We start from the raw sequence: 27712 nt of genomic DNA on the forward strand, positions 1-27712 counted from the left end.
AGACATTTCCGCAGACTACAAGAGACAGAAGCAGCCAAAAGCATCATCAAACGTCCCTTAGAAGATGGAGTGGCCAAAAGATCTATTAGGGAAAACACACGGATTTCTAAAGCAATCTCCAGTTTTCAGCTCTTTCCCACTGAGCTTGCTGTTAACTGGACTTGAGGAGTTGATGGAAAAACTTGGTTTTGTTTGCCCATGCAAAGATGAGGGGAATTTAAATATAACAGTGCCCATGTTCATTGGACCTCCTCTTTTTATTTTTGCTTTAATGTACCTCGTCTTAAGGCCTTTTAAACATGTGTGCATTTGTGGTGCAGGAGCAAATGATGATTCTCAGCAGAACTGTCCCAAAGCTTTTGCATCTTGTCTGATTCCTCCTGTAATGTGGATCTTCATCTTGTTACTTGATGGTGATTATGTTGCCTGTGCCATGACTGACTGGAAGGGAGTTTATGTTTTTGATGAGGAGCTCAAAAGGTCTTGGTGTAAACCTGTCGAAGGCTTCCATAATGAGACAGAGCTACGACATTTGGTTCGAAGATATGTTCATGAATCTCAGGTAAATATCATGTACTATATGAGCTTTTCTTGATATTTGAATGCCATAATGTATAATTAGCTTGCTCTCTACTTCCCAAATGTCACTTGTACACACAGGTTGCACATGCAAATTGTTTTACATTTCTGCGCATGCATCAAACACCATACGCGTAAGAGTCAAAATAAGTAGGGGAGTGCGGGGCACAACCTAACGCGGCGTGCATGTTCTAACCCTTTCCACACATGCCAGAATGACGAAACTTAGTGTATTTACTAGTTGCCATATCAACATTATTTAGAGAAAAAATAGCGCCAAAATTAGAAAATCTCTGGAAGATATTACTGAACATGTATTTAACCATAGCAAAAGTAAATTTCTTACTTAAGTTTAGTTCCCTTTCAGTCGGTCACGTTCGACGTACGTCGGAACTGACCGACGAATTGGGATCTGTTTTCAGAGACCGACCTACTTCGAGTAATTAAAAACGAGCCAATAAACATTGGCATGCGATCATGCATACCACGCACCGCCCCGCGAGTGTCGGGCTCGAGTGGAACCCTCCACCGTGTCCCGAACCCTCACGGCTGGACGATTGGTATCTCGGGACGGCCCGTGCTGGTTCTCAGCGCCCCGCCCCAGTGCCTTTCTTTCCGGAAGTGCATCAGGAGCTCACGAAGTCGTGGACGGCGCCCTACAGCGCTCGTTCACGATCAGCGAGTTCCTCCGTCCTCACTACCCTCGATGGAGGCGCGGCTAAGTGTTACGTGGAGGTCCCTCCAGTGGAACGGTCGGTTGCGATGCAACTGTGTCCTAAGACCGGCTCCGACTGGCGGGGCCATCCGCGTCTCCCCTCCCGGGCGTGTAGGTTCTCGTCCAGCCTAACGGGCAAGACCTACACAGCCTGTGGAGAAGCCGCGTCTTCTCTGCATGCCATGGTGCTCCTGCAGGTCTACCAGGCCAAAGCGCTCAAGGAATTGCACGAGGCTAGTTCCGACCCAGGGGTTATGCAGGAACTGCGTACCGCAACGGACCTCGCCCTCCGGGCGACGAAAGTTGCCGCACGCACCCTGGTCCACTCTGGTGGTCCAGGAACGCCACCTATGGCTGAACCTGGCGGATATGCGTGAGACCGACAAGGTGCGGTTCCTCAACGCCCCTGTCTGCCAGGCCGGCCTCTTCGGCGACGCCATCGAGAGCTTCGCCCAGCAGGCGTGGGGGGAATGTCCAGACCGGTACACAGAACATCCTGCCGCTGGCCCTCCGGGGTCCAGCGGTACCCACATTCTCAATAAAAGAGCAGTTTTCTCCCTCCCTGAGCCCCGAGAGGGACAGGTTGGCAGTGCGCGACGCCCCCGGGCCTTGCAACTCCTTTCCTTCCCTCTCACCCCTCACCAGGGGGCAGCAGAGTGGGCACCGAGGACGCCCCCGGGCCTTCTCACCCACTCTCTGCCCCACCTGGAGTATTCAGACAACACTCCGGGCCGCCTCCGGGCCTCCCGAGTCGGGTCTGAATACTCCACCTCGCTGCCTCACCCCGGGTACGTCTGTGGTGCCGTTGATCCCGCTAGTTCGGTCTCTGGGGGCCTGGCTAGGTCTCCCCAGGCCGTCTCGCTGGCTCATCCGTACCATCAGACTCGGCTATGCGATTCAATTCGCACGCCGGCCTCCCAAGTACAGGGTAATCCTCTTCACCTCCGTGCGGAGCAGCGATGCCCATGTCTTGCAGTCCGAGATCGATGTCCTGCTGGCGAAGGGCGCGGTCGAGCCGGTTCCTCCTGCCGATATGAGGCCGGGGTTCTACAGCCCCTACTTCATTGTACCCAAGAAAGGGGGTGGGTTAAGGCCAATCTTGGACCTGCGCATTCTGAATCGGGCCCTGCACAAGCTTCCGTTCAAAATGTTAACGCAGAAACGCATTTTCCAATGCATCCGTCCCCAAGATTGGTTCGCAGCGATCGACCTGAAGGACGCGTACTTTCATGTCTCTATCCTTCCTCGACACAGACCGTTCCTGCGCTTTGCGTTCGAGGGGAGGGCATATCAGTACAAAGTCTTGCCCTTCGGGCTGTCCCTGTCGCCTCGCGTCTTCACGAAGGTCGTCGAGGCAGCCATTGTTCCGCTCAGAGAACGCGGCGTTCGCTTACTCAACTATCTCGACGACTGGCTCATACTCGCCTAGTCTCGGGAGCAGTTGTGCGAACACAGGGACATGGTGCTCAGTCACCTCAGCCTGTTGGGACTTCGGGTCAACCGAGAGAAGAGCAAACTCCGCCCCGCGCAGAGGATCTCTTATCTCAGTATGGAGCTGGATTCGGTCAGCCGGACAGCGCGCCTCACTCCAGGGCGCGTCCGGTCAGTGTTGAACTGCTTGAATACGTTCAAAGGCAGGACAGCGGTCCCACTGAAATTATTTCAGAGGCTCCTGGGGCATATGGCATCTGCAGCCGCGGTAACGCTGCTCGTATTGCTTCATATGAGACCGCTTCAACGCTGGTTGCACGACCGAGTGCCGAGATGGGCGTGGCAGAGCGGTCAGTACCGGGTCCTAGTTACTCCTTACTGTCGCCAAACCTTCAGTCCGTGGTCAGACCCCTCGTTTCTCCGGACCGGAGTGTCCCTAGAACAGGTGTCGAGTGTCGAGGCATGCTGTGGTCTTCACGGATGCCTCATCCACGGGCTGGGGGGCCACGTACAACGGGCACGCAGCTTCGGGTCTGTGGACGGGGCCCCAACTGCGTTGGCATATCAATTGCCTAGAGTTACTGGCAGTACGTCTTGCCCTGGCCCGCTTCAAGAAACCGCTTCGGGGCAAGCACATACTGGTCCGTTCGGACAGCACTGCGGCCGTTGTGTACATCAACCGTCAGGGTGGTCTACGCTCCCGTTGCATGCTCCGGCTCGCCCGCCATCTACTCCTGTGGAGTCAGAAGTTTGTGAGGTCACTTCGTGCCATTCACATCCCAGGTGCGCTGAACCAGACAGCCGACGAGCTCTCTCGCCAGTCGACACCTCCGGGCGAATGGCGACTCCACCCCCAGAGCGTCCAGCTAATATGGGACCACTTCGGAGTTGCACAGGTAGACCTGTTCGCTTCTCCGGACTCGACCCATTGCCAGTGGTACTACTCCCTGACCGGAGGTACCTTAGGCATAGATGCACTGGCGCACAGCTGGCCCCGGGACCTACGCAAGTATGCGTTCCCCCCAGTGAGCCTTCTTGCACAGACACTGTGCAAGGTCAGGGAGGACGAGGAGCAGGTCTTGTTAGTTGCGCCCTACTGGCCCAACCGGACCTGGTTCCCGGAACTCACACTCCTCGCGACAGCCCCTCCCTGGCCGATCCCCCTGAGCAAGGACCTGCTTTCTCAGGGGCGGGGCACTCTATGGCACCCGCGTCCAGACCTCTGGAATCTCCATGTCTGGTCCCTGGATGGGACGCGGAGGTTCTAGGTGGCCTACCACAAGCAGTGGTAGACACCATCGCTTCAGCTAGAGCCCCCTCTACGAGGCGCCTCTACTCTCTGAAGTGGAACCTGTTCGTCGAGTGGTGCTCTTCCCGCCGGGAAGACCCCCGAAAGTGTTCGATTAACGTTGTGCTTTCCTTCCTGCAGGATGGGTTGGATCGAAGGCTGTCTCCCTCCACCCTCAAAGTGTACGTCTCAGCAATAGCGGCGTATCACGATGCAGTAGATGGTAAATCCTTGGGTAAGCACGACTTAATCGTCAGGTTCCTCAGAGGTGCGAGGAGACTAAATCCTCCTCGTTCTACCTCGATACCCTCTTGGGACTTAGCCCTGGTGCTCAGAGCACTTCAGGGTCCCCCATTTGAGCCTTTGCAGTGTGTTGAGCTAAAAATCCTGTCCATGAAGACAGTTCTCCTGATTGCATTGGCTTCAATCAAGAGGGTAGGGGATTGAAGCCACGTTGTCCTGAGACCCCGGCCTGGATACGTGCCCAAGGTTCCTACCACTCCCTTTCGGGACCAGGTGGTGAACCTGCAAGCGCTGCCTTCGGAGGAGGCAGACCCAGCCCTAGCTTTGTTATGTCCCGTCCGCGCTCTTCGCGCTTACGTTGACCGGACTCAGAGCTTCAGATCCTCACAGCAGCTCTTCATCTGTTACGGAGGCCAGCAGAAGGGAAAGGCTGTCTCCAAGCAGAGGTTGGCCCACTGGATAGTGGATGCCATTGTCTTGGCTTACCGGTCCCAAGACGTACCTTGCCCGTTCGGGTTGCGAGCACACTCAACAAGGAGTGTTGCTTCTTCCTGGGCGTTGGCTCAAGGCGCCTCGCTGACGGATATATGTAGAGCTGCGGGCTGGGCGACACCTAACACGTTCGCTAGATTTTATAGCCTCCGTGTAGAGCCGATATCTTCCCGCATTCTCGCCCCCAGTGGCCAGCAGCGCTAAGTGCCCATTCTAAGTGTCGGCTTGCATACGCCACTCCCGCCCTCTGGGCCGGATACGTGCGTTTATTTGCTCCAGTCGTGTTCCCCGAAAACCGGCTAACCCTGTGAGTTCCTCCGTCACCCCTCCGGTGTCAGACGTGGCGGCCGTCTGATGCCAGGCCTGCACCCGTATGCTTGTGGAACGTGTGTGTAGGCTGGGTTCCATATGTTGCGGTCCCCTCTAGGCTACCCCATATGTGTATTTTCCACGGTACCAGCTACCCTACTCGGCTAGCCCCGTGTCTTTCCCTCGACAGAGCTTCCTCTGTCGTCTCTGGCTGTGTTCTTCCCCCCCTGGAACCAGGTTGGGTCCACCCCAGAGACTGCCATTTGTTGCACTACCCTGTTAGCTTAGTCCTTATGTGTTTTCCACCTCTCCTTCCATTGAAGGATGTGGTCCGCAGCGTACCATCTCCCGAGACGGGCACGCTTTCCCAGCGTTATCCAATAGTCACGCTGAGTGGGTCTTGCAGGAACAGCAGTGACTGTCCTTCCCTGCCCGGGGCCCTGACTCCCACTCTAACATAGGAGTGGTCCAGCGAGCTCAGGCAGGACGCTGGAAGGGCCAGCCTCCTGGCGTGTTGGTAGGGATCCCAATTCGTCGGTCAGTTCCGACGTACGTCGAACGTGACCGACTGAAAGGGAACGTCTCGGTTACGTATGTAACCCTCGTTCCCTGAAGGAGGGAGCGGAGACGTACGTCCCGTCGCCAGGTGCTGTGCTTCAGCTGAAGGCCCGAGCCACTTATCTCGGCTCCTCAGTTGAAAACGGTATGCGGCACTTCCACTTCCTTATTTATACCCGCAACGCGGGGCGGTGCGTGGAATGCGTGATCGCATGCCAATGTTTATTGGCTCGTTTTTAATTACTTGAAGTAGGTCGGTCTCTGAAAACAGATCCCAATTCGTCGGTCAGTTCCGACGTACGTCTCCGTTCCCTCCTTCAGGGAACGAGGGTTACATACGTAACCGAGACGTTTTCATCTCTGTTTTTTGTGTTTATTTAAAATAAGACAAATCCGATATAATTTTAATCTTATATCTGTTATTTAACAGTTGAGAACATTCTTTAATGCTGATCTAACCAGCAGAAGACACAAGCCGCGGTTTAAATCCCAGTTGTGCAGATGAGGTGTGTTGTAACACTGCGTTACAATGAGCCCCTATTAGAACTACGGCATTATATTCTATACTTTTATGAATTCTTTTGGAAAAACATAAGAAAAGGGTGAATAATGACTGAGAGTTAATGTTCAGAAATTATTAATTATTATTATGTTTTGAACTATGCTGTATAGCTGAATTTAGCGATGGGTTTGTAGTCAAACCCAAAAATGCTTACTTTTTAATGATTAAAAAATGCCATTATTTTATTTGAAAAAGTTAATAATTTTTTTTGTTGACAAAATATTTTAGTTTGTCTTGTATATTTTTTTGATTATATCAGATGACATTTTAAAGCAGCACTAGGTAACTTTTCAACCTTTATAATATATTTTCAAACCTCTTGTGATGATACATCGACTTACACTAGGTTGAATGACACGTCTGCCATAGCCTGACGGAGTCTGTATCGTTTTTAATCGTACTTTTAAACTTCGGGTTTCGGGTAGCAACCCGAGAAAAAAAAGAACTACAAAATTCGACTGCTTTACGGCATATACGTCACTTACACCACCACCCCCACTTCCTTAAATTCGGACGTGCGAGAAAAACTATCATTTGTTTGCCGAATGTTATAGTCATGGCCGAAACAGCACAGAAAAATAAGAAAGCAAAGGTTTTGTCGGAGGAAAGCAAAAAGAGGAAACGAGAAAGTAATCGTATTAAAGGCAGGACGAGGATCAACATTGGGCCAGCGTTTGCTCGTTGGCGTGAGCTGAAGGAGGAGGGGCTACATTCTTGCAAGTAAATACATAAGACGTACAAAATCATATTTTAGGATACCTAACATGTCTGTGATATTGGTTTATTTGCAGGGGTGGTAAAAGTACTCAAAAGTTATACTCAAGTAAAAGTATATATACCTAAATAAAAAATGACTCCAGTAAAAGTAGAAAGTCCTCCATTCAAAAATCACTTGAGTAAAAGTACAAAAGTATCCGATTTAAAATGTACTCAAGTACCGAAAGTAAAAAGTAAATATTCAAATTGACTGTAAATATCAATAATCAAAGAGAACAGTTGTTTTGGGAGTGATATGCAATGCTTTAATTGAACAAATGATAATGAAGCACCTTAACGCAGTATAGGGGTTGAACAAGCAATAGACATGTTCCATAATTAGCTGCATCAAACAAGATAAGCAACTAAGGAACATTCTATATGATTAATAGATTAAATAATCATTACATTGTTAATAGTTAAATGTGTCATATTGTATTAATTCTCTAATAACATTCTATTAACTAATAGTGTAAATTCATGTTAATTACCACAATATTAATTTACACTATTAGTTAATATAACATGTTATTAGAGAATTAATACGTACATGACACATTTAATTAACATCAATTCATATATCATTTAATCTATTAATCATATAGAATGTTCATTAGTTGCTTATGCAGTGATCATTAATAAATGATTTAGTCATACATTAACTCATGATCTGAGCATTAGTTAAGCATGAATTAATGCATATTAGTGTGTTACAGACACCGTTAGCTATCAATATGCGTTAGCTAACTTGACTAACGTTAACTAGCTGTTTAAAAGCCACGTTTGACATTTCAATATGAAATCACTTGGCTAACAATAGTAACAACATTAACCTCAGCTCACCTCAATATGTTTCTTCAGATTTGAGGGTGAATTCTTGACAGCTGATATTGCATTCACCCGTGGCAGGCAAAGAAGACATTTCAGCCGATATGAATCTCCCTTGACTTCAATTAATTCAAACATATCCTTGAGATATGGCCATGGATGATCTCTGTCGGGAATCTCTGGATCATTGCTGGCAGCGAGAGCTGCCCCTTCACCTGTGGTTTCTGCGGCCATCTTCGCAATGGTTAACTGACTCGATTGTGAGCGTATGCTGGCAAAGAGCTTGCGGGAGTCGCGGCGCCTCCGCATTCTTTTTATTCAAACGAAAACCACGTTTTTCATTGATTTGGGAAGCAAGTGTAATAAATACTTAGAGCGGGCATAGGGAAATGTATCGGAGTAAAAAGTAAACTTTTTCTTTAATATTGTAGTGGAGTAAAAGTGAAAGTAAATGCAAAAAAAATATACTCAAGTAAAGTACAGATCCCAGAAAAAAATACTTAAGTAAAGTAACGAAGTATTTTTACTTCGTTACTTACCACCTCTGTTTATTTGTCTTGCCTCAAGCTATAATGCAAATCGATTTTTTTGCAGATTCATCTAGGGTAGCTTGATATTATAATATTGACGATATATGGTTATTACCTACCACTCAAACATTGAATTGAAGTATCATATAGATTCCGTAAAACTAACTATAAGGCTATGAGGCTACTATAATGACGCTGGCTTGTAAACGTGAGCATCGCGATCATTTGGCGTTTGAAAAAAATAAAACCCATGAAATTATATTCATATGACATGCTGAAACATATGCCACTGTACCTGGGATGAAGACATTTCACACGCGACGCAAGCAGAACACCTGCATGTGAACTCCTGCAGTGTTCAGCGCTATCATAGTTGTCATGTCAACAAATGCACGTGCGATGCATCCACTGATGTAGAATGACAGTTTACGACAGTAGTAGAGGACAATACTGTTTCCCAACTGTAGGGGGACCCCGAGAGCAAAAACTACCTAGTGCTGCTTTAAAGGTCCCATGGCATGGCATTTTTCTATTATTTTATAGTGTTTCCTGAGGTGTACTTATATTGTTAGTATGATTTTTACATCATAAAATGTCATAATTTAGAAATAAAAGGCATTTTGTCTATACTGCTGTTTGCCCTGTGGCTAACTGCCCTGTTTCAAGAGGCATGTCTGCTGTGAGACTTCAGTAAAAACGCCCACTGTTGTGATTGGCTGACATCTTTGCATTTGAAATGAGCGGAGGGGGCGTGGTTTAACGAGGTCTACGACGCACGAGCTGCTGCCAGAGAGACGGGTGGACCTGAGTTCACTTCTCATCAGTTATATCAGCATGTCTCAGTTCAGGGTGAACTGTTGTAGTTACTAGAATATACTTCAGGTTATTAGTTTATTTCTAGTCGGAGGGGCTGTCACTCATGTCAGAAAGTTAGTAACTTTAGTAAATTATGGATCAGCGCTGACTCGAGACGCGAACCGTTTAGAACGATTCAGTCCGATTTGGTGAACTGGTTCGGTTCACTAAAAAGAACCGATTCAAAAGAATGATTCGTTCACGAACCGGACATCACGGAGACGGAGCGATTGCTAACAAAGTTATTTATAGTAACTACTGAGTTGTGAGAGCGCTGTCTGTCAGCGCGAGTTTATTGTGTTTGTATCTGAGAGTTCTGAATAAACACGAGTCCCAGTCACGCCGAGTCCGTCTTCATCATTATTCTACCGACTTTGTAACACATGCAATGTACCATTACAGCGAGATGAACGAGTTAGTAAGTTTGATTAAAGCATTATTTCTAGATATGTTCCAATCATATGAAAAGCGTCAGTGACACGCATTGAGTAACTTACACAGCGCAAACAAAGACACAACAGCAGTAATCGAATGTAATCCAGTTTATTGTGGGGAAAGCTGGCTAGCCTAGCCGGATACCCTCACGCTTACCCCCCTTCTGCTTAATCTCACGCCGCGTTTGGTGCCTCCGCTTTCGGCCAGATGCAGTACTGGGGGTCGGGATGTTGAAGGCCGAGCTTCGGCGTGCGTGAGGTTTATCTCTAAAGATGTGGCTCTGCCGATGTTAAGCAGAAACTCCCGACTGTATGCACATTTAAGAACAGATAGACGCGACGAGGACGTACAAAAACTCTGACTCACAAGATAGAAAACACGAAAACACCGTTCTGTCGGGAGAGAGAGAAGCCGCAGTGTGTGCACGAATAATAAATAATTAGCTACACATAAGAAATCACTGATCACAGATCAGAAGGAACTGAAAAAAGACTTCTGTTTTCATTTGTACATCCAAACACTGAGAAACTGCCAGTGTTCACTCGTTCACAAGCAATGATCTCTCGAGCGTTTGCATGGGCGTGACAGATTCTCTGGGCGGAGGAAAGGGAGGAAACCGTTCCTGCTTGGACGTCAAACCAGGAGACTTCAGGATTGGCTCGTCTGGCCTGTCATTTTCTCAAAGGCAGAGAAAGACAGCCAGAACTCGGTTTTACACTGATCAACATTTCTATCCACTTGGGGACAATATTCAGGCTAGGGAAACTCATATTAATGTTGAAATACCTCATAAAATGAAAATTTCATGCCATGGGACCTTTAAGCTGTTATTTTGTCATGTTACATTGTGCCCCACCACATGTTACAATGTACCCAACCTATGGGGCATGTTGTCACATTTCACTTCCATTCTTTCGGGGTAAATCAAGAAAAAAGTATACACTGTATTAATGAAACAAAACCACATAATTGTACTAGACATGTATACAATTAATGTGGGAAAAAATAAATACTCTGAACCCCAAGTGGATTTACACAAACAGAGAAAGTCAAAAAGCGTTAGGTTGTGCCCCGCTCTCCCCTATACTTTGCAAGGCTGTGCGTTCAACAAAGTATATAACAAAGTATACTTTTGGCTTTATTCTTATGTATTTCTGTGCTTATAAATCATTTAAAGGGATGGTTTACCCAAAATGAAAATTCATCATCATTGACCCTCATTGTTGTTTCAAAGCTGCATGACTTTGGTTCTTCTGTGGAACACAAAATTATTTTAAATAATAGTGGGAACCATTGGAGTCCATTGGCATCCACTGGATGGAAAATCCACAAATTCATCTGCCCATTTAACCTTAAAGGTTAGTAGGAAATAAACTTGGCTTGCTGTCTTTGGAGGAGGATCAAAACCGAGGCTTGGCTCGAGCTCCGAGTAACCCCTCTCCCCCATAATGGTACTGGAAGATAGAGGAGGAGACGGGGAGGAGGGGGGCTGCCGGAAGAATTTGTCAATGGAATGCCGCAGTTCCCTTTCGTTCAGTCACTACGACGTACGTTAGTGACTAACGAATGGGGGTTTCGCTTAGAAGCCAATCATCTTCGAGTATTCAACAGCGCCCAATGGCAGTGCCAATGCCATGGGCATGCGGAATTTGCATGCGTAACTCCGCCCCACCTCGTGGGTATATAAGGAAGTACGCTGGCAACATCGCATTATGTTTCTGCTTTGGAGCCAAGAGGATCTCTTCACTCCTTCAAGCCTGATCTGAGTCTTCGGCAGCTTTTCGAGACGAACAGCTTTCCAGAGGCGTTGGTGTTACGGCGCGTTCCAGTGATCATCATACTGCCTGCCTGCTGATCTGCGCAGTGGTCCGCTAGACAGCTGGTGTGTGGTCCCTGGGCGCTTCGGGGTTCTCTGCGAAGCTTCCTCTCCTAAAAGAGCTTACACGTGACGCGTCCTTTTCAGGATGTCTCGTCCGTGTACTTCTGGGTGTGGCCGGTCGTTATCTCCCTCTGATGGGCACAAACACTGCCTGGTATGTTTGGGCTTTCAACATGCCCAGGCAGCGTTTGTGGATGAGTCATGTTCCCACTGCGGGAACATGACCATCGCGGTGTTGCGGTCAAGACTCCATGACCTTCGTACTGAAGTGAGAGTCCCCTCTACCACACCCCGATCTACTGAGTCCCAGAGGCCCAGTACTTCGGCTGGTGGTCAGGGTGACCTGACGGTTACGGTGTGGAACAAAGCCCCGATGCTCATGCCTCGGGCCACACCCCCGTCTTGCACACTGCAACCCGCGAGTGTTCAGACGCAGATCGCGGGGCTGGCTCCTGCCCCCCCGCGCATCTCGTTTGGCGCTCCGGAGGAAGATGCGATGTCGGTCACCGCATCACAAGGTGGGCTCGAGTCCTCTGAGGATGATGACTCGGCTGTGCTGCCGCCTTCGGGCGCGCCAGCATTGCCCGAGTCGGACCCAGAGCTGACAGCCATGTTGTCTCGGGCAGCCGCGAGCTTAGGGATAGAGTGGAACCCTCCGCCCTGTCCCGAACGCTCAAGGCTCGACGATTGGTTTTTGGGAGCGCGCGCTGACAACCGTCAGTCCCCGCCCCCAATACCTTTCTTTCCCGAGCTTCATGAGGAACTCGCGCGGTCCTAGAAGTCCCCGTTGTCTTCCCGTGACCGTTCGGCGACTTCCTCCGCCTTCTCCGTCCTCGATGGGGCGGCAGCTAAAGGGTACACTGGGGTCCCTCCAGTTGAACGTTCTGTTGCGATGCAACTGTGTCCTCAGAGCGCTTCAACCTGGCGTGGTGATCCTAAGCACCCCTCCAAAGCCTGTCGATTCACATCAACCTTGGTGGCGAAATCACACAGAGCCGCGGGGCAGGCTGCCGCTTCGTTGCATGCCATGGCGATCCTTCAGGTCTACCAGGCCAGGATCCTCAAGGACATGCACGAGGGTGGAGTTGATCCGGGGCTCTTAAATGAGCTGCGTGCCGCCACCGACCTCGCTCTCCGGGCGACGAAGGTGACCGCACGCTCCCTGGGTCAAGTGATGTCCACAAATGTGGTCCAGGAGCGTCACCTGTGGCTGAACCTGGCCGATATGCGGGACACCGAGCGGACCCGGTTCCTCGATGCCCCCATATCCCAGGCCGGCCTCTTCGGCGGGGCGGTTGAGGACTTTGCCCAACAGTTCTCAATCGCCCAGAAGCAGACTGAGGCTATCAAACACGTACTGCCCCGGCGGCCAGCTGCTGCCTCCACCCAGCCGCCGGCACAGTCGCCTCAGTCTGCTCCACGCCGAGGACGCCCTCCTAAGGCTCCCGCCCCTCCCACCCGGTCCAAACAGCAGCCTTCACCCGGGCCGGGTCGCGGAGGAAGCCGTAGGAAGGCGTCCAAGTCCCCTCAGGCCGCCCCGCGCCCCGCTAAACGCCAGGCCAAGCGGCGCTCCTGAGACGGACGGCTCAGGGATGGGAAATTCTTTCAAGGAGATGGTAGCAGGACCACTCCTTCCCCCGGTGGAGGGCCGGGGGAGAATCCTTTGTTCTGCTGCTGGCCCCCGGGTCAGCAGCACCCTATGTTGGTCAAAGAAAGAATTAACACTCCCATCCCTGAGCCCACAGAGTCCGGTGATGACGGTGTCCCGCCCACGGGTCCCGCCACTCGCATCCCACTCTGTCGCCAGCCTCCTGGCAGAGCAGACCCCAGTGGAACGTGCGTCCTTCCCTGGTCTCCTCTGTCAGGACGCAGCAGTCAACCGTGCCCCCGCACCGGGACGCCCCTCAGCCTCCCATGTCCGGGCCAGTGACGCTGCATCGCTGCAAGCCCACACCGGGTACGTCTGTACTCCGTATGACCCCGCTGGTGCAGTTTCTGGATGTCTGGCTTCAGCTTCCAGGGCTGTCCCGCTGGGTCGCGCGGACCGTCAGGCGCGGCTACGCGATTCAATTCGCGCAGGTTCCTCCCTGCTTCCGGGGAGTCCGTTCCACTATGATCGGGGCCAATGCCCCCGTCATGCGAGCGGAGATTGCCACCCTACTGGCGAAGGGTGCGATCGAACCTGTCCCTCCAGCCGAGATGAATTACGGGTTTTACAGCCCGTACTTCATTGTACCCAAAAAGGCCGGTGGGCTACGATCAATCCTGGACCTGCGCGTCTTGAACCGTTACCTTCACCGGTTTCCGTTCAAGATGTTGACAGCGAAACGCCTTTTCGAATGCGTTCGTCCAGACGATTGGTTTGCAGCGATCGACCTGAAGGACGTCTACTTCCATGTCTCCATTCTACCTCGACACAGACCGTTCCTACGGTTTGCTTTCGAGGGGCGGGCATATCAGTACGCAGTTCTACCATTCGGGCTATCTCTGTCCCCTCGCGTCTTTACGAAGATTGCCGAGACAGCCCTTGCGCCCCTTCGGCAGCACGGGGTTCGCATCCTGAATTACCTCGACGACTGGCTCATACTGGGTCACTCTCGAGAGCAGATTTGCGGACACAGAGATTTGGTGCTCCATCACCTAGCCCGTCTGGGCCTTCGGGTCAACTGGGAGAAGAGCAAACTTTGCCCCGCGCAGAGGATCTCTTTTCTCGGTATGGATATCGACTCGGTCGCCATGTGCGCGCAGCTTTCGAGCGAGCGCGCGCAGTCTCTGCTGACTTCCCTTCGTCAAATCGAGGGCAAGAGTGCGGTTCCACTGAAACTATTTCAGAGGCTCCTGGGGCATATGGCATCTGCAGCCGCGGTGACGGCGCTCGGATTGCTTCATATGAGACCGCTTCAGCACTGGCTACGCGATCGAGTCCCGAGATGGGCATGGCGGTCTGGCACGCTCCGGGTACAAGTGACTCGGGCCTGCTTACAGACGCTCACCCCGTGGTCGAACCTCAGCTTTCTACGGACCGGAGTGTCCTTAGAACGAGTTTCTAGGCATATTGTTGTAACAACAGATGCATCATCCACGGGCTGGGGTGCCATGTGCAATGGACAAGCAGCCGCGGGCTCCTGGATAGGACCCCAGCGCCTTCTGCATGTCAATTGCCTCGAGTTACTGGCAGTACGGTTCGCCCTGCACCGCTTCCGAGCGTTGCTGAGGGGTCAACATGTACTAGTCAGGACAGACAACACGGCCGTAGTAGCGTACATCAACCACCAGGGCGGTCTACGCTCCCGCCGTATGTCTCAACTTGCCCGCCATCTCGTTTTGTGGAGTCAGAAGCACCTGAGGTCCCTTCGTGCTGTCCACATCCCCGGAGACCTGAACTGTGCAGCCGACGAGCTCTCACGGTTTCAGCCTCTCCCCAGAGAGTGGAGACTCCACCCCCAGACGGTCCAGCTGATATGGGAACGGTTCGGCGACGCACAGGTAGATCTGTTTGCCTCCCAGGACTCTTCCCATTGCTCCCTGTACTATTCCCTGACCAAGGGCACCCTTGGCACGGATGCACTGGCGCACAGCTGGCCGTCAGGGCTACGCAAGTATGCGTTTCCCCCAGTGAGCCTTCTTGCACGGGTACTGTGCAAGATCAGGGAGGACAAGGAGCAGGTCATGTGACCTGCTGGTCGCCCCGTATTGGCACGGCCAGACCTGGTTCCCAGAACTTTTACTCCTTGCGACAGCCCCTCCCTGGCCTATTCCTCTGAGACCGGACCTCCTCACTCAGAGACGGGGCACCTTTTGGCACCCGCGTCCAGCGCTCTGGAAGCTTCACGTGTGGCTTCTGGACGGGACGCGGCAGGTTTAAGTAGCCTTCCACCTGCGGTGGTCGCTACCATCACTTCCGCTAGAGCTGAGTCTACGCGACGCCTCTATGCGTTGAAGTGGAACCTCTTCGTCACATGGTGTTCTTCCCGCCAAGAAGACCCCTGGAAATGCCCGATCAGGTCTGTGCTATCGTTTCTCCAGGAGGGGGTGGAGCGAAGGCTGTCTCCCTCCACCCTTAAAGTGTATGTGGCCGCAATATCTGCCTACCACGATCTCCTGGGAGACAAAAAGGTAAGTCAGCACGACCTGATCATCAGGTTCCTGAGGGGGGCGAGGAGACTGAATCCTCCTCGCTCTCCTCTCGTTCCCTCTTGGGACCTCTCAGTAGTCTTAAGTGCTCTGCAGAGGCCTCCCTTTGAGCCTTTGCGGTCGGCTGAGATTAAGTTCTTGTCTATGAAGACGGCTCTGCTGACCGCATTGGCCTCGCTTAAGAGGGTCGGGGACCTGCAAGCATTTTCGGTTGACGAAGCGTGCCTTGAGTTCGGGCCGGCTAACTCTCACGTGATCCTGAGACCCCGGCCCGGATATGTGCCCAAGGTTCCCACCACTCCGTTCCGAGATCAGGTGGTGAACCTGCAAGCGCTGCCTTTGGAGGAGGCAGACCCAGCCTTGGCATTGCTCTGTCCAGTACGCGCTCTCCGCGCTTACGTAGACATGACGCAGTGTTTCAGGACCTCAGACCAGCTCTTTGTCTGTTATGGTGGAGAGCGGAAGGGAAGTGCTCTCTCAAAGCAGAGGTTGTCTCACTGGATAGTGGACACCATTGTTTTGGCTTACCAGCAGCAAGGTCGACCATGTCCCCTTGGTGTGAGGGCACACTCCACCCGGAGTGTGGCCTCCTCTTGGGCTCTAGCGCATGGCGCCTCGCTAACAGACATCTGCAGAGCTGCAGGCTGGGCGACACCCAACACATTCGCCAGATTCTACAATCTCCGAGTGGAGCCAGTGTCCGACTATGTACTCGCCCCTACGGGTGGCCGGTAATGGGCCAGGCTCAGGTGTCTTCGCTTGCTCGCCATTCCACTCCAAGGACTGGATACGTGCGATATTTTCCCTCAGGTGAGCTCCCCGAGAGCCCTGAGCTCCTCCAGCACTGCTTACGCCGACATCAGTTCAGTCTGCCCTTTCGAGCCCAGACCCTCATGTCCGGCCAGGTGCTCCGTGTGCATGGTTCCCCTCCGGCGACCCCCACTCCAGTATTTCCACCGTAAGCCTCCTCAGCGAGCAGGTGTCTTTCCCTTGGCAAGTCTTTGCCGCCCCTTAGGGTTAAAAATCCACTTTCGGCTGGTACCCTAGAGATCTTCCATATGCAGCCCTTAGCGGGTCATATGTGTATTCTCTAAGTCCTCCCCACGGGTAGGCATCTTGGCATTCCCTCACTGGGATATGCTTCCCAGTGTACCTTGGTAATCCTGTGATAAGTGGGAGTCCTTCGTCCGTACTAGTCTTACGACAGGGTACTCACACTTACGAAGGGCACTGGATGACAGTTGAGTGGCGTTGTTGTATTGGAACCCCCATTCGTTAGTCACTAACGTACGTCGTAGTGACTGAACGAAAGGGAACGTCTCGGTTACGTATGTAACCTTCGTTCCCTGAGGAGGGAACGGAGACGTACGTTTCCTTTGCCACGTCAGCTGTGCTGCCTGGAACGCAGAGTTCAGTCTTGGCTCCTGCAGCAGTAACATAATGCGATGTTGCCAGCGTACTTCCTTATATACCCACGAGGTGGGGCGGAGTTACGCATGCAAATTCCGCATGCCCATGGCATTGGGACTGCCATTGGGCGCTGCTGAATACTCGAAGATGATTGGCTTCTAAGCGAAACCCCCATTCGTTAGTCACTAACGTACGTCTCCGTTCCCTCCTCAGGGAACGAGGGTTACATACGTAACCGAGACGTTTCTGCTACTTATAAAGTACGCTCGTAATGATGATTGTCAGGACTTAAATAAGTCCTTAATTATTTAAATGGCGGTGTAATGCTATGCATTCTGACTTATTTACACTGTTAAAGAGTTATGATAGGATTCTAATAGTAGTATTTCTGTGCCAAATACACTGCTTAAGGATTCAAATCATTTTCTGAAAGTTTTTTTTTACAGTTTGTTGTATGGCCACTTTTCCCGGATGAGCGTGTGCGCACATCAACCCGAGCGAGAGCAAGAGCGCGTCCATCAATGAGCTTCGTTCGTGTTACGGAAGCCGTCGGCAGCGCTGGGAACAATGTATGGGATTATAGTAAAGTATGGGATGATTTTAGACTCAAAATGATTAATAAATGCGCACACAATTATCCATGAACTTGATCAATGTTGCAGACATGTTTTACTATCCACAAACAAATGCCTTTTAACTTGTGTGTGCAAAATACAGAATCACATTAATGTGCCGCGATTTGTACAAATAGAGACATAGTTGTGAATACAAAACTTCAATTTTGTATTAATGTAAGTCGGAATTTGTGCATGCAACGAGTAAGATGTGCATTTGTAGATCCAGCATGCATTCATTGACTCGTTTGTGAGTCGATCCTATTTGATTCATTTGGATTTTGAGACTTTCATTTCGCCGGTTTAGCCTTGCACGATCCACACACACAGCTGTCTAAGAAAACCTGCTAGCACTAGATGGCAGTATCCTGCCAAAACAGACAACGGCTCCGTGAGCGTTATTCTGCCTATTAGACGCTTTATGTGTCCTCATTATAAAGACGAGGAAAACGCTTAACAGTGGGCTAACGTTAAAAAGGGATTAATAACTCATAGGCTACTTTGTATAGGCAAGCGGCTTAAATCAGGTTATGAACACAACATTGTTCATCACAACATTTTTCTCCCATAAAAAAACATTTGAAATTCTTAATATGCAATATAGCGCATTTTCAATAAAGTGTACTTTTAATATCACCGTTTTGAACAACATCTAGGAAACCCGTTATAAAGTAAAACGTAATGGGCTCATCTGTTTTTATGTATAGGCTACTATATATCTACTCTCCTATTCTTTATTAGTGAGGTATTTACAGAATTTGTTCTTTTAATATCCCTGTCTGTAATTAAGCCATGTTAAGCATGCAGGAAAATGCTTTAAACGTGTAATTATAAACATGTTGCGTTCATATTCTGGGCTCATCTGCCTTTTTTTTTTGCACATGCTTTATTAATAAGAGTTTGGTCTTGCACGGTCTTCTTAATGTGTTTTTCACATAAAGCGTTTTAGAATATTCCCGAGGATACAATGTGAAACTTTGCTTTGGCAGAATACTGCCATCTAGTCACCGGATCCCCAAATGCACATCTTACACGTTGCATACACAAATTCCGACTTACATTAATACAAAATCTAAGTTTTGTATTCACAACCAGTGTTGGGGAAAGTTACTTTGAAAAGTGATGCATTACAATATTGCGTTACTACCTTAAAAAGTAACTAATTGAGTTACTTAGTTACTTTTTAAGAAAAGTAATGCGTTACGTTACTTTTGCGTTACTTTTTCTCACCTGGGCTGGGCTTGTTTTTGTTTATAACAAAAAAGTTATATTTTTGTGCAACGGTAAAGACCTCTTCATACCAAAATTGAAATAATAAGCCACAGGCTGAGGTAGAAATGCAAATTCACACATGAACAGTAGAGGGCGCAGCTCTGCTGTGCTGCCATTCTGGATAATGGTAGAATAGGACACAGGAGAAAAAAGTTTTACCAATAAAAACAAAAAATCTAGTAATTTTCATCATCAAAGGTCAGCAGCAAGACATTGGTAAATTAAATATAAAGGTAGATTATGCATAAAAATAGTTGTTTTATTTAACATTTAATTATTGGACGTTTGCATAGTACTCTGATTTTGCATTTGACATTCATTTTGAGGAGTACAGAATCTTTATTGTGCAAGTGTGATAAATAAATGCTCACATTTAGTCTGGAACTACAATAACCATCATGTTTACACACAACGCCTCTGCACTTATTTTTCTCAACATGGGGGCAGGAGAGCTGTCAGTCAAAGGAATGTGAAAAAGTAACTTGTATAAAAAGTTCCGATATTTTGTTGTAAATTTGAAAAGTACTGCGTTACTTTACTAGTTAATTGGAAAAAGCAATATTATTACATAACTCAAGTTACTTGTAATGCGTTACCCCCAACACTGTTCACAACTATGTCTCTATTTGTATAAATCTCTACACATTCATAATTCTGTATTTTGCACACACAAGTTAAAAGGCATTTGTTTGTGGATAGTAAAACATGTCTGCAACATTGATCAAGTTCATGGATAATTGTGTGCGCATTTATTAATTATTTTGAGTCTAAAATCATCCCATACTAAAGATGTGTGTTTTCGGTTGTGAGGGAAAAATAACCTTGTTCAGCTTCCCAAATAACCCAGCATTAAGGAAAAAGTGGATGCAATTTGTTTTTTCCGGAGCAGCAACAGAGATCTGCAAGTGTTTGTTCTCGGGCATGGGTCGAAACCGCAGGCGGTGAGTGAAACTGCATCAAATGTTGTGTTTTGTTGGCAATCGACGCGTAAGTGCATGTAATGTCAACAACACGAACGTATAGTAATTTGAACGTTATCCCAATTTCAATTTCTCAATTTCTCTTTTATTGTCACATATCATGTACACAAGTGTACTGGCAGTGAAATGCTTAGGTGCAAGTCTCTTTTACATGGCAGTATATCGATTAACAATATACATAAATAACAATAACCACATTTATTAAAGTGCAGTGCATGGATGAGTGAGTTGTGCTACAAAGTGTTGCTACAGTTCAGAAGTCTAATCGCCTGTCCAGGGATAATGCCATGATGTATTGTGTGTGTGTGTGTGTGTGTGTGTGTGTGTGTGTGTGTGTGTGTGTGTGTGTGTGTGTGTGTGTGTGTGTGTGTGTGTGTGTGTGTGTGTGTGTGTGTGTGTGTGTGTGTGAGCTTGTCTTTTTAGCTCCTCCCACTGCGCGCTTGCACATACTCGACTGTTTTCGGAACTAAACGGTACAGCCTGACGTCGTCATCCTCAGATTCTAGTCAGAATATGAGTCTGATTTTGCTCCATTGGGCTGTGATTATGACGCGTTGAGCGACGCATAGTTGTCAATGGAACTCAACTGCACGCATGCTGGAAGAAGTAGAAGAAGAAGATGAGTGTAAATGATCTTTGCCGGTGTTGAAAAAAGAATTTAAGGATACACAGAGAAATACGATCATCATTTCTGAGAGAAATAGTAAAGGTGAACTTGTTCATATACGAACAAGTTCTCCGTTTAGTAAACGAATTCAACCCAAGCGTTCTTTGGTGATGTGGATGATTACGTTACTGTTGATCATCTGTCCATCATCGTATAAAGCCCGCCCTGACAATCTGATTGGTCCGAACAGCTCTGGTTCGAGCATAGTTGCTCCACAACGGATCAAGTCCAGACCGAACTTCCTGACCTCAAATGTTGTGGGCGGGGCTAAGTTCGGCTGGCATCCAGGCTAGAACAGAGTATCTGTCTTTTATAAATCTGATAAAACTAAATACTCTTCGGAGATATGAAGGATGCAATACTACTCTATAGGTACTCACTATTAACATGAGACTGACAGAAACTGTGTGTGTTAGGCTATGTACCCTTTAATGTTTAGGCTCCTCCCAAACCCTGGAACTTCATTAAAAACGTGATATTTCAAAAAAATATATATTCCACAGATAAAATTTTTTTTATTGAGTATATGACAGAATTGTAATTTTTGTGTGAATTATCCCTTTAAGGCAGATGCTAGCTACACTGTGTTGCTGGTACTATTTACACACGTTTAAACCCACAACAAACCCTAAATACTATAAAATGAGCATGCTCTTTTAGGATATAACAGGCAACAGTATTAAAAAAATCTTTAATTGTTACTTAGTGATTTTTCTTTCAGTTTATAGGTTACATTACGATTGCCATCTTCAGTGCCTTGATGTTTACCTCAGTGGCTATTTACGACTGCTGCAAAAGTGACTTCTGCTCAGACTGTTGTAGACTGTTACGCCGCTGTAGAAAAACACCAAAGACACAGAAAGAGGGACAAGGTAGGAGATCATTTTAAGAACAGAGGAGAGGATCAAACACTGTGCCAGTTATTATGTTTAACAGAAATTAACAAATATTCAATCACTTCAGACCAAAAAGAAATTGTAAAAAATCTCACATAGTGTAACAATATGCAGTGCTATAAGAATATGGGGGAGAATGTTGGTATATGATAAGATATTACATACACATATTATAAAAACATAACATTTTATTTATTTCAGACCCTGTGTCCTATTTCATTACTCACAAAGTCTAAAGGTCAATGTGGTTTACACATTTATCCATATGCTTGCTAACCATCATAATGCTTTCAAAAATCTGTTTACTATTTTTCATATTATGGGTCCATTTGGACCTGATATAAAACAGTCGTAACGTAATATTTTACACTAAAACCATATTATTATCAGCAAATTCTCATTAATGAGTGAATGTGAAAAAAACGTAATAATGAGACTATGCTATTACCATGTTATAATTGCATTTACCCCTTTTTTAGTAATAAAAAATACACATTTCAAATTACATATGAACAAAACAAACTAAAATGATATTCACTATTGAAGAGACATTTTTTTTTTTAAATAATTGTATCAGATTTATAAGAATATAGTATATAATCAAAAAACATTACCAGTATTAACCCCATTGGAATTAATTCAATTTGATTAGATTCCTTTGATTGTTTAACTAATGATTGCTCAAAACAGTCTAAATTTATGAAGCCTACATATTTATTTTTAACAATAAAACATCAATTCAGATTTTAATTAAAAAAAGTGATACATTTTCAATGCTGCAATGATTTGTCAATAGGCATACATATTCATGTTTATCAAACAAAATTCAGCCCTAAAAGTGTGCGAGATATGGGAAAAGGCTATATTTTACTTAAGTTTTTTGTCACTAATATAACTTCATAGATATTTTTTATTATCATATAAGTATCATATTTTATCTTCATATAAGTATTTTTTAATAGATCTCATAATTTTGACACCTAATGGTATAGATTCCTGGGTCCAAACTGACCCGAACATGACACATATAGCCTTTTTTTTTTTAGTTATATCTCTTTAAAAAGTAATTGTAAAAAAATCTGGAAAAATATCTGGGTATTTTGAGGGTCTTCATTGATAAAGTTATGAGGGTTAAAAGCAATTTTAAAAACTTAAATACAATGAACTGGAAATGAATGGAAATGATTATGCTTTATTTAATGCAATTTTAAAATTTACGATTATTTTATTGTGTGTCCAATAGGTCCTGCTACAAAGGAACAGGAAATGCAAAATTCAGGGTCCGCTACAATGAGACAGGAAGAAGAAGGGCCAGGAATGTCTGCTATAGAGGTTGAGGGACAGGAAGAATCAAGGGGTCCTGCTACAATGGAACAGGAAATTCAAAATTCAGGGAGTTCTGCTACAATGAGACAGGAACAAGAAGGGCCAGGAAGTTCTGCTATAGAGCTTGAGGGACAGGAAGAATCAAGGGGTCCTGCTACAATGGGACAGGAAATGCAAAATTCAGGGAGTTCTGTTACAGCGGGACAGGAACAAGAAAGGCCAGGAAGTTCTGCTATAGAGGTTGAGGGACAGGAAGAATCAAGGGGTCCTGCTACAATGGGACAGGAAATGCAAAATTCAGGGAGTTCTGTTACAGCGGGACAGGAACAAGAAGGGCCAGGAAGTTCTGCTATAGAGGTTGAGGGACAGGAAGAATCAAGGGGTCCTGCTACAATGGGACAGGAAATGCAAAATTCAGGGAGTTCTGTTACAGCGGGACAGGAACAAGAAGGGCCAGGAAGTTCTGCTATAGAGGTTGAGGGACAGGAAGAATCAAGGGGTCCTGCTACAATGGGACAGGAAATGCAAAATTCAGGGAGTTCTGTTACAGCGGGACAGGAACAAGAAGGGCCAGGAAGTTCTGCTATAGAGGTTGAGGGACAGGAAGAATCAAGGGGTCCTGCTACAATGGGACAGGAAATGCAAAATTCAGGGAGTTCTGTTACAGCGGGACAGGAACAAGAAGGGCCAGGAAGTTCTGCTATAGAGGTTGAGGGACAGGAAGAATCAAGGGGTTCTGCTACAATGGGACAGGAAATGCAAAATTCAGGGAGTTCTGTTACAGCGGGACAGGAACAAGAAGGGCCAGGAAGTTCTGCTATAGAGGTTGAGGGACAGGAAGAATCAAGGGGTCCTGCTACAATGGGACAGGGAATGCAAAATTCAGGGAGTTCTGTTACAGCGGGACAGGAACAAGAAGGGCCAGGAAGTTCTGCTATAGAGATTGAGGGACAGGAAGAATCAAGGGGTCCTGCTACAATGGGACAGGGAATGCAAAATTCAGGGAGTTCTGTTACAGCGGGACAGGAACAAGAAGGGCCAGGAAGTTCTGCTATAGAGGTTGAGGGACAGGAAGAATCAAGGGGTCCTGCTACAATGGGACAGGAAATGCAAAATTCAGGGAGTTCTGTTACAGCGGGACAGGAAAAAGAAGGGCCCGGAAGTTTTGTTATAGTGGTTGAGGGACAGGAAGAATCAAGGGGTCCTGCTACAATTGGACAGGAAATGCAAAATTCAGGGAGTTCTGTTACAGCGGGACAGGAAAAAGAAGGGCCAGGAAGTTTTGTTATAGTGGTTGAGGGACAGGAAGAATCAAGGGGTCCTGCTACAACAGGACAAGAAATGCAAAATTCAGGGAGTTCTATTACAGCGGGACAGGAACAAGAAGGGCCAGGAAGTTCTGCTATAGAGGTTGAGGGACAGGAAGAATCAAGGGGTCCTGCTACAATGGGACAGGAAATGCAAAATTCAGGGAGTTCTGTTACAGCGGGACAGGAACAAGAAGGGCCAGGAAGTTCTGCTATAGAGGTTGAGGGACAGGAAGAATCAAGGGGTCCTGCTACAATGGGACAGGGAATGCAAAATTCAGGGAGTTCTGTTACAGCGGGACAGGAACAAGAAGGGCCAGGAAGTTCTGCTATAGAGGTTGAGGGACAGGAAGAATCAAGGGGTCCTGCTACAATGGGACAGGAAATGCAAAATTCAGGGAGTTCTGTTACAGCGGGACAGGAAAAAGAAGGGCCAGGAAGTTTTGTTATAGTGGTTGAGGGACAGGAAGAATCAAGGGGTCCTGCTACAATGGGACAGGAAATGCAAAATTCAGGGAGTTCTGTTACAGCGGGACAGGAAAAAGAAGGGCCAGGAAGTTTTGTTATAGTGGTTGAGGGACAGGAAGAATCAAGGGGTCCTGCTACAACAGGACAAGAAATGCAAAATTCAGGGAGTTCTGTTACAGCGGGACAGGAACAAGAAGGGCCAGGAAGTTCTGCTATAGAGGTTGAGGGACAGGAAGAATCAAGGGGTCCTGCTACAATGGGACAGGAAATGCAAAATTCAGGGAGTTCTGTTACAGCGGGACAGGAAAAAGAAGGGCCAGGAAGTTTTGTTATAGTGGTTGAGGGACAGGAAGAATCAAGGGGTCCTGCTACAACAGGACAAGAAATGCAAAATTCAGGGAGTTCTGTTACAGCGGGACAGGAACAAGAAGGGCCAGGAAGTTCTGCTATAGTGGTTGAGGGACAGGATGAATCAAGGGGTCCTGCTACAACGGGACATGTACCGCAGGCTTCAGGGAGTTCTTCTACAATGGGTTCTAAATGAAGCAGGAATTGGAAAAGCTACCGCCAATGTCACACCAGGGGCAACACATATCAGCTATCAAGCAAGCTTATAAAAAGTGAAAGATCACCTCTTTAAAAAGACCATTAAAGGATTAGTTCACTTAAATATGAAAATGTCCTGATATTTTACTCACCCCCATCTCATCCAAGATATTTATGTCTTTTTTTTGAGGAAAACATTCCAGGATCATTCTCCCCACCATCGACTTCCACACTCTCAAAAAAAGAGTACAAAATGGTACTTTTAAGGTACAAGTAGCCGTCACTGGAGTTGTACCCTTAAGGGTAAATTTTTGTACCAGGCTGTGTAAGTTCGTTCCTAGAGAGCTGATGTCCTGCAGAATTTAGCTCCAACCCTACTAAGCCACCACAGTATAAAACTCTTGGCTCCCAGCATGCATTGCAGCATTAATTATGTCACCATTGTTGAGATTCATATGCAAATTCTTGATATCTGTGTGCGTCTAAATAAATTCCCCCTAAAATATATTTAAAAATCAGAATTCAGAATGTCTGATCTGTGGCAAGAAAGTATTGTTGGTGAATATTATTTATTAACATTTTAGTCAGTGATGAGTTTAGCCAAGAGTCAAACTGCTCAACTAAAGGAAACACTGATCACTGAATATTTTTAATGAAACATCAACATCTAAACCTCTGTTAATTTTCAATAAGAGCTTCTATAGATGTCTTTCAGGGTTGGAGCCAAACTCTGCAGGACAGCGGCTCACTAGGACCGAACTTGCCTTCCCCTGCTCTAAGTAGAGGAAAACAATGGTATAATTGTACCCTAAGGACCACTTGTGTATCTTTAAAGGTACAGTTATATGTTTTGTTCCCCAAGGAACAAAATTTTACCTCCACTGTACCTTTTTTTCTGAGAGTGGCAACCAAAATTTTGTGCAGTTTCAAAGGAAGGATTTCAGAGGCTCTGCATGATCCCAGACGAGGAATAAGGTCTTATCTAGCAAAGCCATCGGCCATTTAAAAAAAAAAAAAAATTCAAAATGAATATACTTTTTAACCTAAATAGCTCATCTTGCGCTGCTCTGCGACATGCCAAGGTTTGCATAATCAAACTCCATCTTCAACTTCAAAATTGTCAGATATCGTTGTTTTACCTTTAATTTTGCAAAAGGACGTTTGTATTAGTCTTTGCATGTGCGCTTTGTAAACACGGATACACGGGTACATTTTGAAGTGAACTAATCCTTTAACAGATTACATTTTTACTCTCTTCCTCAACCAAAACCACCTTATGCCATCAGGTTTCTTCAAATGACCACATGAGTACTTTGAACTGTTTTTGTCTTAAAAAAATTATGAAAAATAAAGATCCTTCAGAAGCTGCAAAACTTGGACATTCAGGTTCATATGTTCACTTCGAAAGAGTATTATTTTTATATTTGCATATTTATGTTTTTGTAATGAGATTACATTATTGTCAGATAAATAGAGGTATACATTTTACATGTGCACATTTGTTAAAGTAAGTCTCTCTTTTAAGGTCAAATTGTCTTGCTTGTGAAATGATTTGCTCAGAATAGTCTGTTTCTGTGACACCGAAACATGTTTGAATGGAGAAAAAGTGGTGAGCTATGGAGGCAGAACTGTTGAAACAACCAGCATGCAGATTTTGTTTGAAATCATGATGGTATGTAAATGGTAGAGATGTGTTTGTAAGATAAATAATTAAACATATACCAAACTTTTACCCACAGTGACGTGTCTGGCAGTGTTTTCATTCATGTGATATGAGGAGATTAAAGAGACTCACTAAAACTGAAAGTGAAACATGGTTGATGCATGTTTGCATAAGAGGATGTGATGAACAGGTGAATATCTAAGTACTTTTTTACAACTTTTCACTCTAAAAAAAAAGGTTCTGTACGGCACCAAAAATGGTTCTTTGCTCGTAATCATAGGGGAACCTTTTTAGTGCTAAAAAGAGGTTCTTCACCGGTTCTTTGACTAAGGTGCTATAGCACCTCTGAAGAACCGCTGAAGAACCACTGAAGCACCAAAATTGGTGCAATGTAGCACTAAAAAAGGTTCCCCTATGATTACGAGCCAAGAACCATTTTTGGTGCCATATAGAACGTCTCGGTTACGGATGTAACCCTCGTTCCCTGAGGAGGGAACGGAGACGTAACGTTAGTGACTAACGAATGGGGGTTTCGCTTAGAAGCCTATCAACTTCGAGTTTAGAGAAAACGCCCAATGGCGTGCCAATGCCATGGGCATGCGGAATTTGCATACGTAACTCCGCCTCACTGCGTGAGTATATAAGGAAGTACGAGGCAATATCGCATTATGTTACCTGCTTGAGGAGCCAAGACTGAACTCCTGCGTTCCAGGTAGCACAGCTGATGTGGCAAGGGGACGTTACGTCTCCGTTCCCTCCTCAGGGAACGAGGGTTACATCCGTAACCGAGACGTTCCCTTTCGTTCAGTCACTACGACGTAACGTTAGTGACTAACGAATGGGGGTCCCAATATAATCCCGCCACTCAGCTGTCTTCCAGCGCCCTGCGTAAGTGTGAGTACCCTGTCGTAGGACTAGTACGGACGAAGGACTCCCACTTAACACAGGAATACCAAGGTACACTGGGAA

At 46.8% G+C, this 27712-nt stretch overlaps 1 protein-coding gene across 2 annotated transcripts; it reads left to right on the forward strand.

The window, feature by feature from the left end:
• LOC307121178 (uncharacterized protein) lies at positions 1–26813 on the forward strand. Of its 2 annotated transcripts, XM_079808668.1 has the most exons (4): positions 13–562; positions 21259–21409; positions 22677–22752; positions 22987–26813. In XM_079808668.1, the coding sequence occupies exons 1-4, from the start codon at positions 65–67 to the stop codon at positions 25076–25078; spliced, it is 2817 nt and encodes a 938-aa protein (XP_079664794.1). In that variant the 5' UTR covers positions 13–64; the 3' UTR covers positions 25079–26813. The 2 variants fall into 2 exon arrangements, with proteins under 2 accessions (XP_079664795.1, XP_079664794.1); XM_079808669.1 differs by having other exon boundaries at positions 1–562; positions 22677–26813.
• Positions 26814–27712: the final 899 nt, after the last annotated feature.

The sequence above is a fragment of the Gobio gobio genome (assembly GCF_949357685.1).
Source record: "Gobio gobio genome assembly, chromosome: 24".
Classification (NCBI taxonomy): domain Eukaryota; kingdom Metazoa; phylum Chordata; class Actinopteri; order Cypriniformes; family Gobionidae; genus Gobio; species Gobio gobio.

Bases quoted from the DNA above. Each gene is read 5' to 3' on its own strand.
- LOC307121178 (XM_079808669.1), top strand. From the start codon at position 65: ATGGAGTGGCCAAAAGATCTATTAGGGAAAACACACGGATTTCTAAAG. The intron at 563-21,258 runs GTAAATATCATG...TTTTTCTTTCAG, and splicing joins GATATGTTCATGAATCTCAG to TTTATAGGTTACATTACGAT. The intron at 21,410-22,676 runs GTAGGAGATCAT...TGTGTCCAATAG, and splicing joins GACACAGAAAGAGGGACAAG to GTCCTGCTACAAAGGAACAG.